Below are 14,264 nucleotides of genomic sequence, written 5' to 3' on the forward strand. Positions count from 1 at the left end.
GGTAGTGAGGCAGAGGCATGCAGTGGGGCTGGCTCGTGGCGATGCCCTCTCTCCCCTCTCAGACACCCAGGCTGCTCTGGGCCTGGCTGGCAGCTCAGTCCTGCCCTCCCTGCGAGCTGCACTGAAGAGCTTATATATGCAGGGTTCCGTATGACTAATCCTTTGCAGGTTGTCAAAGGTGTTGCAAGACGCTCTGTATTTTCTTGCCACTTGTGCCACTTTTTGCAGCCCACGTTTCCTTTTCTCTTCCTTCCTGCTCTGGATGAATGGGGCAACTAGGAAACGCCACGGGGCAAACGTGTTCGAGGTTAGGACCCAGCCTTGCTCTGCTACTGATGCTTTTTATCTCCCTAATTTGAAGGAGGCGCTGAGCTGTGACAATGTGTCTTTAGCCATCCCAGACTCAGACACGCTGGAGGGGGCAGAGACTCCCATCATGGAAATCCCGTCCTTCTGCTCTGTTTCCCACCATGTCCTGACACCTTCCCACAAAACCCCAGGCCACGAGGCTGAGGTGAATGACGCCGCGCCGTTGCTTCTGCGTTGTGGCATTGTGCTTTGGTGCTGTGCAGCTAGTGGTGGTGTCTGAATTGTCCTAAACTTGTCTCTTCACAGCTGCAACAGTCGTTTCCATCCTCTGTCCTTCGTACTGCCTTTGCATGTGCAGGAGCTGGGCACAGAACGTGTCCCAGCCGACTCTGCCAGCAGCCTTGTGTGGGACACAAATGAAATACTCTTTTTAGCCAAAAAAAGTCTCGCATTTAGTGTGCAATGTGATGTGTGAGCAGTCTTCAAACGATGCATTGAGAGCTGGAGGCAGGCAGAGTCCTTTGTGGAGAAAACAGCCCAGTTTGGTTTTCTTACCATAACTGTAAGAACCTGTTTATGATACAATATTGAGAGAACAAAGGCATAAGTAGATCAGCACATTGGGCTTTCAGCAAGCACCAGAGCTGTGGATTCAGGAGATGCTCTGAGGATATCACCCAGCAGAGGAGAAGGGCTGTAGCCCACTCCCAATTACACAACGAACTGGTGCCCAGGTCACAGCACGTAAGGATTTTGCACGGTTTGCAGCACAGTGCCCTCCCCAGGGTGAATGAGCTCCAGATGTCCTCCGGTGGGCACGAGAACGCGCGAGCCACGGCCAGTGGTGAAGATGCACAAGCTGCAATGGGGCAGCACATTTGCTGTCATCAGAGAACTTGCAGTGGCCACCCAGAATTAATCTGCCTTAGATTTGGGCCATTTTCCCCTTTCTCACCTGATCTCTGTCGTGACTATCGAGGCACCTTCTAGTGACAAGTATCTCACAGCATCTCCAAGCAAATTCTGGGCTCAGGTTAATCTCTTGATGACCAAGTGGTTTTCCCTGTGCAAGATGAGTGATATTAAGGTATAATCCTCAAGGAAGCCCATAGCTCTGGAGGGTGGTTCCTGGGCCACCTGGAAGCTGCAGAGGCTCAAAGGGAGAACGTGGGGAAGGCGTCTTTCAGGGATAGACAAAATTTGGGACTTTGTAAATGCAACTGCAAAGGGTCTTGGGTTTCTGTTGGTAGACCTGAGAGCTTGTTACCTCTACAGGGACCAACAGCATGACCCTGGATGCCCCCAGAGCTGGCCTGTGCAGGGGCAGCAGCGTTGGCAGGCACAGGCAGGGAGTTACCTCCTGCCCTTGTTCTGCCTCTGCCTTCCCCACCGCAGAGGCTGCGGAAAATGGCTAAGCTCACTGGCAGTGCTGGAGACACAGGCCTTCAGAAAGGGATCAGGAGGAGCCCTTCCTCTGGGAATTTTGCCCACAGTTTGTTTGCAGGCTCTTGGCTCCAGGCCTCTGAGAAGTTACAGTGTTCCCTCTTCCAGAGTATCCTGCCGGTCGCCTTTGCTTACAGAGTATCTTCTGGTCGTTTAATCACCCAGGAAGGGTCATGTCCTGTGGAGGTGTTTGCAGGATTATTTCTTCTCGAGCTCCCTCTGCACCAAAGCAAAATCAGAGCTCTAACAGACTATTGATTCCCAGACAAGAGGAGGGAGTTGTGCTTATTGATTAAAGATGCTAAACTGAGCCTCTGAGCTGTGTCACCAAGACTGTCTACAGTCAATTTATTGCCTTTCTACTTGGCCTGAGAGGGGTCCCACAGCGAGTAGGCTCCCGCCTTGCACATCTCTGTCAGATGCCTGGGATCCTCCCAAGCCCTCAGGGTGCCTGCAGGCAGGGTTCACCATACACAGTCTCAGCAGCACTGGTCCAGGTTGGGCTTTTGTGGCTTTTGAAGGAGCCACATTGATTTCCAGGGCATGGGATCAAGCTCCCAAGTGCATCAGATGTTTCCCACCACAGAGGAGGAGCAGGAGTGGTGTGTCTCCAAACCTTTGTAGCTCACCAGGTGTGAGCCAACAGGCTTCCTGTCCATGTTTCATATTTCAAGTACATAGTACAGTGGCTTTGAAGTAATTTGGAATTTGCCCACGTCCCTAACTCAATTGGGTCTCGATAGCTGAAACCTTAAAAACTGCAGTTGTTAATGTCAAGAAGGGATTTCTGTTCATTCGTCCCAGCCAGACAAAACCAATACAAGATCCTGTAAAGACAAACTGAGATTTAATAGACAGATACTATGATCTTTCTGTTAGACTGCCGAGAAAGTGGACCAAGACCTTTTGTTCTCTGTGTGGCACTGCGGTGTTAACAATCACCCGCCTGCCTTCAGCTCAGGTGTTGCGATGCTGATAGCTTATTAGCTGTAATGGCAAGAGGCCAACTGGCACAGCCACGCTGCTGATGCATTAATATATCAGACGAGAGACCTGGGTTGCACCCGGAGGGCTGCTGGGCAAGACAGCAGTCAGCACTGGATGCCAACTACCTGTAAATAACTGCTGCCGATCCCCCCTCTCTTCCCAGCCAAGCTCAACAGCATAAAAGCATCGAGTAATTTGTCTCAGGATGTGTCTCTTTAGGGATCTGAGGAAATAAATTTGTAAGCCAGAAATGTATGGAAAAAACAGATTTAACCAGATCCTTGGTGACCTCCAAACTATCCAGCGAGGGATCTCAGGCCCAGATTTTGCTAGCAGAGAGGGAAAACAGCCTGGCAGAGCAAAGCAAAATACATTTAATTTAAGACATGCAGCTGGGAAAATGTTTTCAATCAGTCATTGGGAGGCTGACGTTAAAGGAAAACCAGAGCGATTAGTCGTACTTTAGATAACGTGGTAAATTGTGAGGGGAATGTGTTCAGGACCAAAACCTCAGGGCCGGGAGCCAGGTTGCAGGTCCTGTTCCAAGGGTTCTCGCTCCCCCAACGCTTGGCCAAGTCATGGCACCACCTCTCACGGCTGCTCCATCAGCACCACAGGGACATCATTTGAGTCCCTAAAGCTTCCTAAGACCCCAGGATAAATTTGATATAAGGTGCCTGAAGTAAAGAGGGCTTCAGAGAAGCAGTGAGGGGTCAGGTTTAAGGTTTGTGACGTGCTCTGTCCAGGCACTTCCAACCAGACCCATTTGACAGCAAAGGCAAACACAGAGAAATCTCTTTTCTACCCCAGAACAGGCTCCACACCCACACACGTGCTGCTATGAAGCCTTCTCCTTCCTCTGCCTCCTGCCACGTGGCTGTCTTCTGGGGTCAGTGGTGCCGAAAATGCTCCGTGTTGTAGGAGAGAGGCCCCAGGGTCTGCAGTGGTGTTAATGTGTATGTTTAAATGTCTGCCTGTATGTGTGTTTTGGGGAGAGAATAGTACATGAATTTGCAGAAACACTTGTTACCCTTGGTCAGTGTGGCTGAGGACTGCTCAGTGTTGCCCATCTGTCCCAGAGTAGCTTTGAGAAGAAGGGCTTCACCACCCAGGCTGGACTGAACACATCCCTGGGAAAATCAAGAGCAAAACAGTGTGAGAAATGCTGGCTTTCTCATGTGTTTAGAGGGTGGGCCCCATTTTCCTGGACCTTACGTTTTCTCTGCGGTCTCCAAGAGTCAGCTTAATGGTGGGTCATCGATGCCTCGTTTTACTCCAGCCGCAACTTGAGCTCTTCACTCAGCCAGCCCGGCGTAGCTTTGGTATCCCATTGCAGTCACCAGGGCTGCAGACTCTCTGTCAGATGCCAAGAGGAACACATGTACAAGGTTTTAAAACAAAAAGCAGACGGGAAGGACATTGCTGTAAATTCACCACCACGATGCTGAATGACCCCGTCTCCTTGTCTCCTTCCTTTGCAGGCCAGCGCAGCCTCTCTGAGGCCACAGGACTCTCAAAACCTTCTGGCTGTCCGCAAGATCTCCGTTTCCCGCATGCACTCTTTGCCCAACGACAGCTACATGTTCCGGCCGGTGATGCCAGCGAAAGCCCCTTTCCCCCTCCACGAGGTGGAGATAGAAACGCATCCCTGCAAATCCCAAAGAGGTACTGCCCGCGGAGTTTTCCCTCCTTTCTCCTAGGTGAAACCATGGGGTAGCAGCTATGTGTGGTAGTTAGACAGGGAGTAAGCAACCCGTGCCGATGGGCTGAGCCAGGGCTTGCTTGCTTCAATTTGATACCATCAGCAGGACTGTGGTTTCCCATGCGCTGCACAATTTTGTGTTTTCATCACGTCCCTGCGTTTTCTCAGGAGAAAGCTGGTGGCTTGGGTGTGTGACTGGGGAGAAGTGGGGCTCCCAAGTGGTGTCGGAGGTGTAGAGGACAGGCTGTTAGCTGAGGGTACATTTCCTCTGATCAGCCCTGACATCATGACTACAAATCAATAAAATCAACATGAATAAAAGCCCAAGTTGGTATTACTTCCTGACAGAGCTCCCTTACAGCTATTCTTTCAGGCAGGCTTCAGTCTCAGAGCAGTATCTTTTTAGCACGGTACATTGAGTTCAGAGATGAAGGAGTTTCTTTGGGAGCACAAAGATTAGCAACCACTCTCCAGTGCCTCCCTAGCCTGGCCTTATAATGAATCTTGTGGAGAGACCCCGCAGTCAGGGAATTGGGAGCTGTACAGAGTATACATTTACCCAACTGCATCCAAATACATTTCCCCTAAAATGCCTTTCTCTCTCCTTTGTTGAGTTGATTTGGAGGGGAAATCAATAAGAGAGAAAACATCTGCCTCCCTAAAAGTACATGTGCTTCTTGAGTGGCTCCCAAGAACTTAACAGTCTGGTTTCCTTTGATGCAACATTGTTTGAAATGCAAGAACTGCTTGGACAGATGAGTAGTGGGTTTGCAAACCCTGGTGGAGCTGGCAAGATCCGCTCTGATTTCCTTGGGTGAAGTAACTATATTTGTTCAAACTCTCTGGATACCAGTTAATGTTCTCTGCTCAGTATTTATTATTATTTCACCTGCAAATTCTTTGCTAAGCAAAGAAAACAGAGGTTGAGTTTCATGGCTGGACTACTGGGGATGCTTTTCATCTCTGTAGCGGGTATAAACCAGGATTTATACCAGTATAAAACTGCTGTGATGTTGGCAGGGGTGGGTAGAACTGACCAAGAATTTTCTCATGTTTCCCAAATTTCTCTTCAAGAGCACTTGAGCGATGGATGTGACAGGGACTTACTTTTTACCTGGTCTGGTAGATGCATCCAAGCAGCATCACCCAGAGCTATGCTGCTTCTGAGCTGACCACACTCTGATTTAAGTCACAATCCCATAAGTTATGTGCAAGTAAAACTGAGTACGTAGAGACTCACATTAGCGTTTGTGCTTTCATGGACTTCTTAATGTCAGTTAGGGATGTGTGGTCTTCGCCCAACGCTCTGGTGACTACACAGTGACGTGACCAGATCTTGTGTTATTTTGGTCTTAATGCAGTTCCCTGATTTACTAGAAAAACAAGAGGAAAAAATGTAAAAATCCAGAGATACTCAGTGTTCCTGAGTATGCAGTTTAGAGGGGTTTTTGGTTTCCTATACGAGAGCTAGATGGAAAGTTTCCAACAGAAGGAAATTCCAACTAAGGACAGGGAGGAGGACATAGGGTTTTGATTTTATGACCATGTTTGTGACAGATTTTATGGCAAAGTTTTTCTGCATCATAAAAAACATTTCGTAAAGCCTGGATTAGCACATGAACAGCACAGACTCGGTCAGAAACTGGCGGTAGGAGAGCCCCAGAAAGAAGTAGGGAGAAGTGGGGTGGGGGGAGCTCGCTGCTCTGCTCTTTCTGTGGTGTTCTGGAGAAAAGGTCCAAAAGAAAAATGATTAAACACTAACTTTTCTTTCTTCCCAACAACAAATCTCTTTCTGAAATGCAACTGCAATCTGTCTGGATGGCTTTTGTCATAGGTTCAAGTTCCCTGACCTCTGGGCGAGATCTCTTGAAGTGATGGATAGCTGTGTTTTTAACATGGAGCAGCAATGTAGAAACAGACGTTGGGTTTCAAGCTAATGAGGACAATAAATCCTGCAGCCAAAAAAATAAAAAAGCAAAAGATCTTTCAAACAACGCAGAACTGCAGTAAAGCAGCACCACGAAGGGGCTGGGGAGGAGGGATTGGCTTCAGACTCAGCCAGGGGACTGGAAGCCTTCAGCAAGAGAGTGATTCCTGCCTGATACATGAGCTTAGGGACTGTCAAAGCAGTTGAAGCTGTCTCCATGCTGCTGATCTGACCACGGTCAGCCAAGGTCTGTCTCATGGAGATGGTGGTGGTAGTGTTTGGGCTGTAGGGAAGGGGAAAACTGCCCTGTGCATGCCAGCGGTGGCTTCTCCTGGAGAAGGCGGTGGCAGGTTGGACCTGCAAGTCGAGCTCCGGAGGCTCCGCGGGAGCTGAGCAGTGCTGCTCTTGCCTGGCAGCACTGCAAAGACATCCCAGGTGTCCCGACTCAGAGGATCCGTCACAGCCACCAGACTTCCCAGATCCATGTTCTCCAAACAGGCAATATCCTTTTACAAATCCACCCGAAGCAAAGCCACCAGGAAAGCGGCAATGGCAGGGCTTCAAATGCCACCCCACCTCCTGCCCTTCCTTTGTTGCCATGCCATCCCGGTGGCTGCCATCCACTCTGAGTGTTGTAGGATCTGCAAGAGAGGATTCCTGTTACCTGAAACAGAAAATAGAGGCTGTGAGCGTAAAGTTTGCAACAGGCGATATCCCAGAGTGGGCAGAGCCACATGCAATGCTGCTGATTTGCAGAGACTTCATCTCTAACCCCCCTGCCATCCCTGATGAGATATGGCCCAGTATTCAAAGCAGGATACAGGACAAGAGAAACAGGCTTTTCCTTTCCTCTCCTGCGTTTACTCCCCTCCTGGAGTCTGCGGGCGCCAGTTTTGCCTCAAATCTTCCCATCTCCCACACCAGCGGTGGTGGTGACCTCTCGCTCTCTCTGTTTCCTAGGGTCCATCACCTCCATCCGCTCCCAACCCGTGGGAACGTGTTCCTCTCTGAGGGTCCCAACAGAGTCCCTCCAGCTGGCAGTCCGGTCTCCCAACCATGAAGGCCGCCACCGCTGGAAGATCCTCCCCCCCCACATCACACCTCGATCTCCTACTCTCAACAAGCTGCTGTTCAGACAGGTGAGAGGCCAAGAGCCTGCAGAGGTAAACTTCTTCGTGGTCACCTGGATCCTTCCCTTCTTTTCCAGTCCCCTCTCGGGTTTCTTTTCTTGGAGCTGACAGTAGAATTCCCATTTTTAGAGCAAAACATTTGTGAGGGTGACTCTCCCTGTCTAATCCACTCTCATGAGACCCCCCCTGCAGTGCTGTGTCCAGCTCTGGGGGCACCAACATCAGAAGAACACGGACCTGCTCGAGCGGAGCCAGAGGAGGCCATGAAGATGCTCGGGGGGCTGGAGCAGCTCCCCTGTGAGGACAGGCTGAGAGAGTTGGGGGGGTTCAGCTGGAGAAGAGAAGGCTCTGGGCAGACCTTAGAGCAGCCTCCCAGGACTTAAAGGGGCTACAGGAAGCCTATCTCTATCAGGAGTGTAGGGATATCTACTCTCTATCAGGGGTGTAGGGATAGACAAGGGGTAACAGTCTTAAACTGACAGAGGGGAGATTTAGATGAGATATAAGGAAGAAATCCTTCCCTGTGAGGGTGGTGGGGCCCTGGCACAGGTTGCCCAGAGAAGCTGTGGCTGCCCCCTCCCTGGAAGGGTTCAAGGCCAGGTTGGACGGGGCTTTGGGCAACCTGGGCTAGTGGAAGGTGTCCCTGCCCATGGCAGGGGGGTGGGACTGGATGATCTTTAAGGTCAACCCAGATCATTCTATGATTTTATGATTTCTGATGCCATAAATTTTAATATACTCCAGTCTCAGCAAGTGACAGACAGGGGAAGGCCCTTTTTACCTACTTTCATCTCTGTGGATGTACTGTTCTATGAAAGAATAGCTAAAGAATAGAGAGAAGATGCCCAATTCAGTTTTACCTGTGCTGTGAGAAGCCTACAGTCAGCCCTACACCGTGTCACTTTAGACAGGTTGCACTGACTCAGGATTTGGTGCTAGAGCAAGACCAAGACCCTGCAGAAAGGCTCAGCAGACACAAGCCCTGTACACAAAGGCTTTTGTTAGCAAAACTGAACTTGTACAGGGAGGGTCTGACAGGGGTTGGCACGCTGGGGCAGGGATGGGGTGGGGTGGGGTGCGTTAGACCCACCAACCGTTCTGCCACATGCCATGTTTCATTGCTGGACGTGTCGCCAGCCCAGCAGATCCGCAGGCTCTTGCCCCATCTCTCTCTCTCCTCACCTTCCAGGAGGCCATTCGAAGGGACTCCATGGACGGGCACACTCTGGACCACAAGGACAGCCTGCAAACAGAGCCTGGAGAGACACTACCATCAGCAACGCAGCCCCAGAGCACCTTCACCCCCAGCCCGCTCCATCCCTCGGCTGCCTCCCTCCCGGGGACCCCCCCGTGCTCCCCGCCGTCCTCCCCTCACCGTCACCCCAGCACGCTGGCACGGAAGCACACCTGCGGCCAGCATGGCGTCCCCAGCCCCGGCGACAGCCCTCCCGACCCTGAGGGCTGCCTCTTCGAGTCCTCCGACCTGGCTGACGAGGAGGTTCGTCACATCAACAGCTCGGCCAAAGACTGGGGAGGGGAACACTCGGACGCTGGAAGCCGCTCGACTTCGCCGTTCATCTCCCCGGCACCGTCTCCGGTGCCTCTCAAGAACTGCAGCACAACCAGCCTCTCCGGGGTCAGCAGCAAGGAGAAGGACTTGAAGAAGTTTTACAGCATCGATACAAAGGGCTTCCTCAACAAGCCCATCTGGGCAGACGACCAAAGGCGACACTCCATCGAGATCTGCCCCTCCATCAGCGATGGGGACTGTAGCTTTGAGGACCCTGCCGAGGAAAAGCAGCGGTCGCCTGCCCACATCCAAACGGAATCCGAGTACATCCACGGAGCCCGGAGGAAGAAGAAGATGAGCCCGCCCTGCATTTCTATAGATCCTCCCATGGAGGACGACAGCGGGGCGGCCTCGCGCACCAAACCCTCCGAGAACAGCATGTTGCGGCGAAGGACCCCGTCCTGCGAGTTCCCGGCTTACAGAGAGTCCCTGGAGCTCGCGGAGAGCCAACCCGGGGAACCGGCCTCCAAAACAGAGCGCCGGGGCCAGCCCCCGTGCCGCGGGGAGCACCTGACCATCCCCAACTTCTCCTTCGAGCAGTTGGATGGCAGCTCCTTGAGCAGCCTCTCGGATCTCCTCCTGGACAGTGGTCAGTCCACGCCGGCCTCCGGGGACTCCCGGCCGGACCCCGCCACTCCCGAACTGAAAAAACAGGATCACTTAAAAACTCAGTGGAGCAACGCCGAGAAAAGCAAAGAGCTCCTGGGCATCGCTAAGAGTCCCCTCCGGAAGCAGGACTTGGTCCCTGTGACTGTTGCAACAGAAGAAGACATAGATGACCCAGTATAGCTTTCTGGGAGGGGGGAGCGGGGGGGTCTCAAGGGCTTGACACCAATGTGGGTTTCCAAACTGAAGGGACTGAGCGGGCGCGCGTCCGCGGGTGGCTGCTCGCTCGGGTTTTTTTTTCCTTTCTCGCAGTCACTTGTTCTTAAGCGCTGTGGAGGTTTGCAAAAAAAAAAAAACACACACCAAAAAAAAAAAACCAACAAGCAAACAAAAAAAAAAAGAGAGATAAAAATTAAAAAGAAAAACCAAACAAACGGCTGGACGAAACGGTGACGGGTTTTGGGGTGGGGGGAGCGGGTTTGCAAAGCGGTTTGGGGGTTTCTTTTCTAAAGGGAAGGTGGAGTTGATGCAGGGGGTTGCTTCGTTCCTCCCACCCCCCTCCGTGGCCTCAATCACATTGATTCGGGTTTGAGGTGGTGGCGGTTGGGATTTGGGGGATTCTCTTTGGGTTTTGTTGTTTCGTTGGGTTTGTTTTTTTAAAGATGCTCGACTTTTAACAAGGCACCTTTTAGAGATGTCACGTTACGTGGGAGTGCCCTGGAGATGGGAGCTGTACATTGTCTGTATATCAGCAGTTATATAAATAGAAATAATGTATTTGTGAGATACAAAACAAGGAAAAAAGACAAAAAAAAAATATACCCACAAAAACTCTCTCTTCATAATGCACATATTTTTATAGAGAAACGATACTGTTTTTTGCATTACATGTGACTCCGCAACTGGGTGGTGTTTCCTTGGGTTTTATGTGGAACTAATTATTACGGCCATTCGTTTTCCAAATGTTTCTCTTCTTTCTTCGCTTTCATTTTTTTCCTCTCCTTCCCTCCACCATCATCCCACCAGCTTCTTTTCACAGCTGATGCTTTAGACGTCTCTCTCATTTTTCTTTTGTACTTTAGAGGTTGTCCTAACTACAGAAAAAAAAAAACCAAATCACTACTGAATTGTAGCCAGTGCAATAATAAGTTATTCATTCTTGTCTGTACAACTGTCCTGTTGCTTTTTTTTTTTTCCTTTTTTTAACTGAAATTCAGGTTAAATGTCGCAATAATCTGAACTAACGTGCACAAACACGGTTTCTTGTGTTACAAAGGAAAAAAAAGATGATAAAAAGGAAAAAGTTAAATTTACAGAGAGATAAAAAAACAAAACAAATAAATAGTAAATTATTTAAGAAATGTATTTTGTTTACTGCAGTTCAAAGTAAGTTATTGATACAGTATGTAAAGGTATAAAGAGCTGTCTTAGGTGATGTTCTTTGTGAGCATTTAAGCTAATGATTTGTCCTCCTCATAGCAGAACGCCTTCGAAACCTCCGTGGTAGCTGTAACCGTCCCATTTGCACTCTTTCTGTCGGGCTTCCCTCCGCACCCCCCGCACCCGCGCGTGGACGCAGTCGCCTCCCAAGGCCCTTCCGTCGCCAGCTCCGACTGAGAAGCCTCTAGAGGAATTCAGGTCACCTGTTAACACCACTTTTTTTTTTTTTTTCTTCAGTTTTGGGGTTGATTTTTTCTTTTTTAGCCTCCGGTCCTTGCCCCCTCCCCACCCCTCATCCAGGCCCTCTCACCGTGGGACAGCTTCGCCATGGAAAGCTGATGTGAAATAAGAGCAGCAACGAGTCCGTCGCGAGGACGCGCTGTCAGCCCGAGCGCTGGGCCAGCGGCAGCGAAAAGACATACAGGGGAAAAACAAAAAAATTAATCATTTTTGTTTGGTTCGTTCCATGCCGCCTCATATTTATGCATTCACATATATCTTCTGTTATTTATGCATTCATTACTCAAAAGGAAATGTATCTTGTTTCACATGTATTAAACTGTATAAACTGGAAGCGTGGCCTGACTTTGTGCCGGGTGTAGCCGGGAGGCCCAGCCCTGCTCCAGCACATCGCCTCCAGCCAGCAGCTCCTGCAGCCCAGCCCCAAGGTCTCCATCGTGCTCCCAGAGCTCAGCATCCCCTAAAACCTCTTTTCTAAGCGCGGCCGTCGGGGCTGCAGGCCCTGGGCCTGAACCGTCCTCTTCCCCGCTGGTGTTTGGAGCTGGTCCCACCTCCCGCCCGGCTCCAACGGCGCCGCTCGACGAATCCCTCACCTCACACAAGAGCCTCCATATGTCGAGCGGCTTCGTGCCGGCTGCCTCCAAGCACCTGCACTGCTGTAATTAAGAGTCATTTAGGATTATTGTAAATAATTATTCCGTCTCGGTGGGATAGCAAGGAATTCCAGAAAAGCACCATAAAAGTAATTATTAATAGTGCTTTGGGGACAGCGGCAAACTCCTTCCGTTGCAGTTTAAGCAGCAGACTGGAAAGGAGGGGAGGTGAATTCCCCGGCGCTGGGCTGAATCCTGCCTGGAGGCGCCTGGGACGCCCCGGTGGGTCCCTCGGTGGAGGGGGAGGCTGCACCGTGCAGCTGCCTGGGCTGTTACTGCTGTAATTATTTAGCATTGCCGGGAGAGGCAGAGTCCCCTGTGCCCAAACCCCCTTCTCAGTGCCCCAGAGCTGAAGAAAAAGCGGCTGGTGGCTGGTGACAGTAACTCCCTGCGTGGTGATGGAGTAGGGGCTTGCGGGACAAGTTGGAAGGGCTTGAGGCCACAGCAACATGTCGGGGATGAGTTCGGAGAGTCGCTCCTGTGGCCCCTTGTCCTGGCTCTGCCCCAGCTCCCACCCGGGCCCCAAGCCACGGGCCAGCACCTGTGTGAGATGGCTGAATACTGGGGGCATCAGATCCAGGTACTAAAGCCACCATTTTGCAGTGGGAACCACAGCTTGGAGTGCATTAAATGGGGCTCCAGCAGGCTAAAAAGCAGCCAAGGGGCTATTTTACTTTATTTTATGCTAGCAGAAATGTAAACGGGACGGGACAGGCATCTCCTGCTCTGCTGCAGCAGGAGCCCAGCGCGGCTGCAGCTGGAGACACAGGAGAAACCCCTGGAGATCCCCCAAAATACACAGCAAGTGCTGAAGGTGGGTTTGACATTCTGAACCATCTCCTTTGTAAAGAGGTATTTGTTAAAACCAACACGTTTCACAGAGTAGGAGCCTTGAGCAAACTGCTGCTAGGGAAGGGGTTTATTACAACGCTGGGAATTAAACTGTGGTGAAGCCCCGCAAGGGGAGTCCTGGCCCCGCACAGCCCCGGGACACCGCAGGCCATCGTAGGACAGTCAGGCAGCTCTTCCAGGGAGCTGCCCTGCTGCCAGGGGAGCAGAGGAGGGAAAACCTCTTATTTTTTAAATTTCAATTATAAAACTTTTTTTTTTAAAAGGAACAAATTTAGAAGGTATTTGTCCTTGTCTGCTCTGGAGTGGGGACAAAAGGAACAAGCCTTTTCGTATCACTTTCCCAAAGAATCTTTCCAGATTCACGGGGGGGCTGAGGCGCTGCAGAGGGGGGTGAGCTGCAGCCACGGTCCATCCTCAGCAGATGGATGAGCCATGGGGATGACAGTGCTGCCCCACTCTGCCGGAGCAGAGGCGTCTCTCCAACTCAAGTCTCTCTGCCACTTGTCACCTTCCTGACCACAGGTTTCCAGCCAAGGAAAGAAAAATCCAATTTCAGGCAGGAACCTCTGCTGCTAGAAGCTTTTTTGGCAAACCTGTGCTTTATTAGGCTAAAAATAAGCCTAAATCAGACCATTTCATTCCAAGCAGGAGTGTGAAGCACAGGGGTTTGCAAAAAACGTTTTCCCTGCCTGTGGTTACAGCTTGTCGTGCCTTCAGGAGCACTGGGGTTGGGCTGCTCTGGGATCCATCCCTTTCCTGGGCCTCTTCCCCCTGCCCCAGCCAAGCACAGGGGATCCCACAGGCAAAAACGCAGGAATAAACAACTCAGACCCATGAAGAGCTCAGCCCAGGCTGGCAGTTTGCTGGCAGCATGGAGAGAACACACGGTGGGTCTGTACTGTCCCAATCCACACCACGGTGACAGCCCTGTACGAAAGGCATCGGATGCTCAGGGACATCAGCAGAACAAAATAACCTTTTCTTTCTTATTTCTGAGCTCAGTTGACGTACAGGCAGCTTGCCAAGACTGGGATATGGTCTCCATCCCATGACGTCCCTCCTGCAAGGTGTGGGGCACCCAGACATCACCCATACACGAGCTTCAGCTGGGAACTGCAGGTTCAGAGCTGCTCCAGCCAAAAGCAGAAGAAGGGATTTAAAGGGCTTTTGCTGCCACTGAGCAGCTGGCGAGGCTCACTGCCTCCCGGGGACCCGACCTCCCCGGCATAGCCTCCCCGCTGCGGCAGCCTCCCGAGATGTCTGCGCCGCCGAGACCATCCCGGGGGCTGGGGACATGGAACAGGCTCTTGCCAGAGTGGGAGGGAAGGACAAGGCAGGACCCTGGTCCTGAGAGCAATTAGTGAAGACAAGGTGTCTTCTTACAGTTTGCTGGATGCAAACCCCT

General features: G+C 51.2%; 1 protein-coding gene across 1 annotated transcript in view; it reads left to right on the plus strand.

Annotated features, from left to right (window-relative positions):
* Positions 1-10,108, plus strand: part of CACNA1H (calcium voltage-gated channel subunit alpha1 H) — a 128,214-nt gene extending 118,106 nt beyond the window's left edge. Inside the window, exons 31-34 of the mRNA XM_074886017.1 lie at positions 362-514; positions 4,221-4,404; positions 7,329-7,507; positions 8,688-10,108. Coding sequence (XP_074742118.1) covers positions 362-514; positions 4,221-4,404; positions 7,329-7,507; positions 8,688-9,857 — 1,686 coding nt within the window. The 3' untranslated portion in view covers positions 9,858-10,108. The remainder of the gene's footprint in view (positions 1-361; positions 515-4,220; positions 4,405-7,328; positions 7,508-8,687) is intronic.
* Positions 10,109-14,264: the final 4,156 nt, after the last annotated feature.

This window comes from Strix uralensis, chromosome 16 (genome assembly GCF_047716275.1).
Source record: "Strix uralensis isolate ZFMK-TIS-50842 chromosome 16, bStrUra1, whole genome shotgun sequence".
NCBI lineage: Eukaryota > Metazoa > Chordata > Aves > Strigiformes > Strigidae > Strix > Strix uralensis.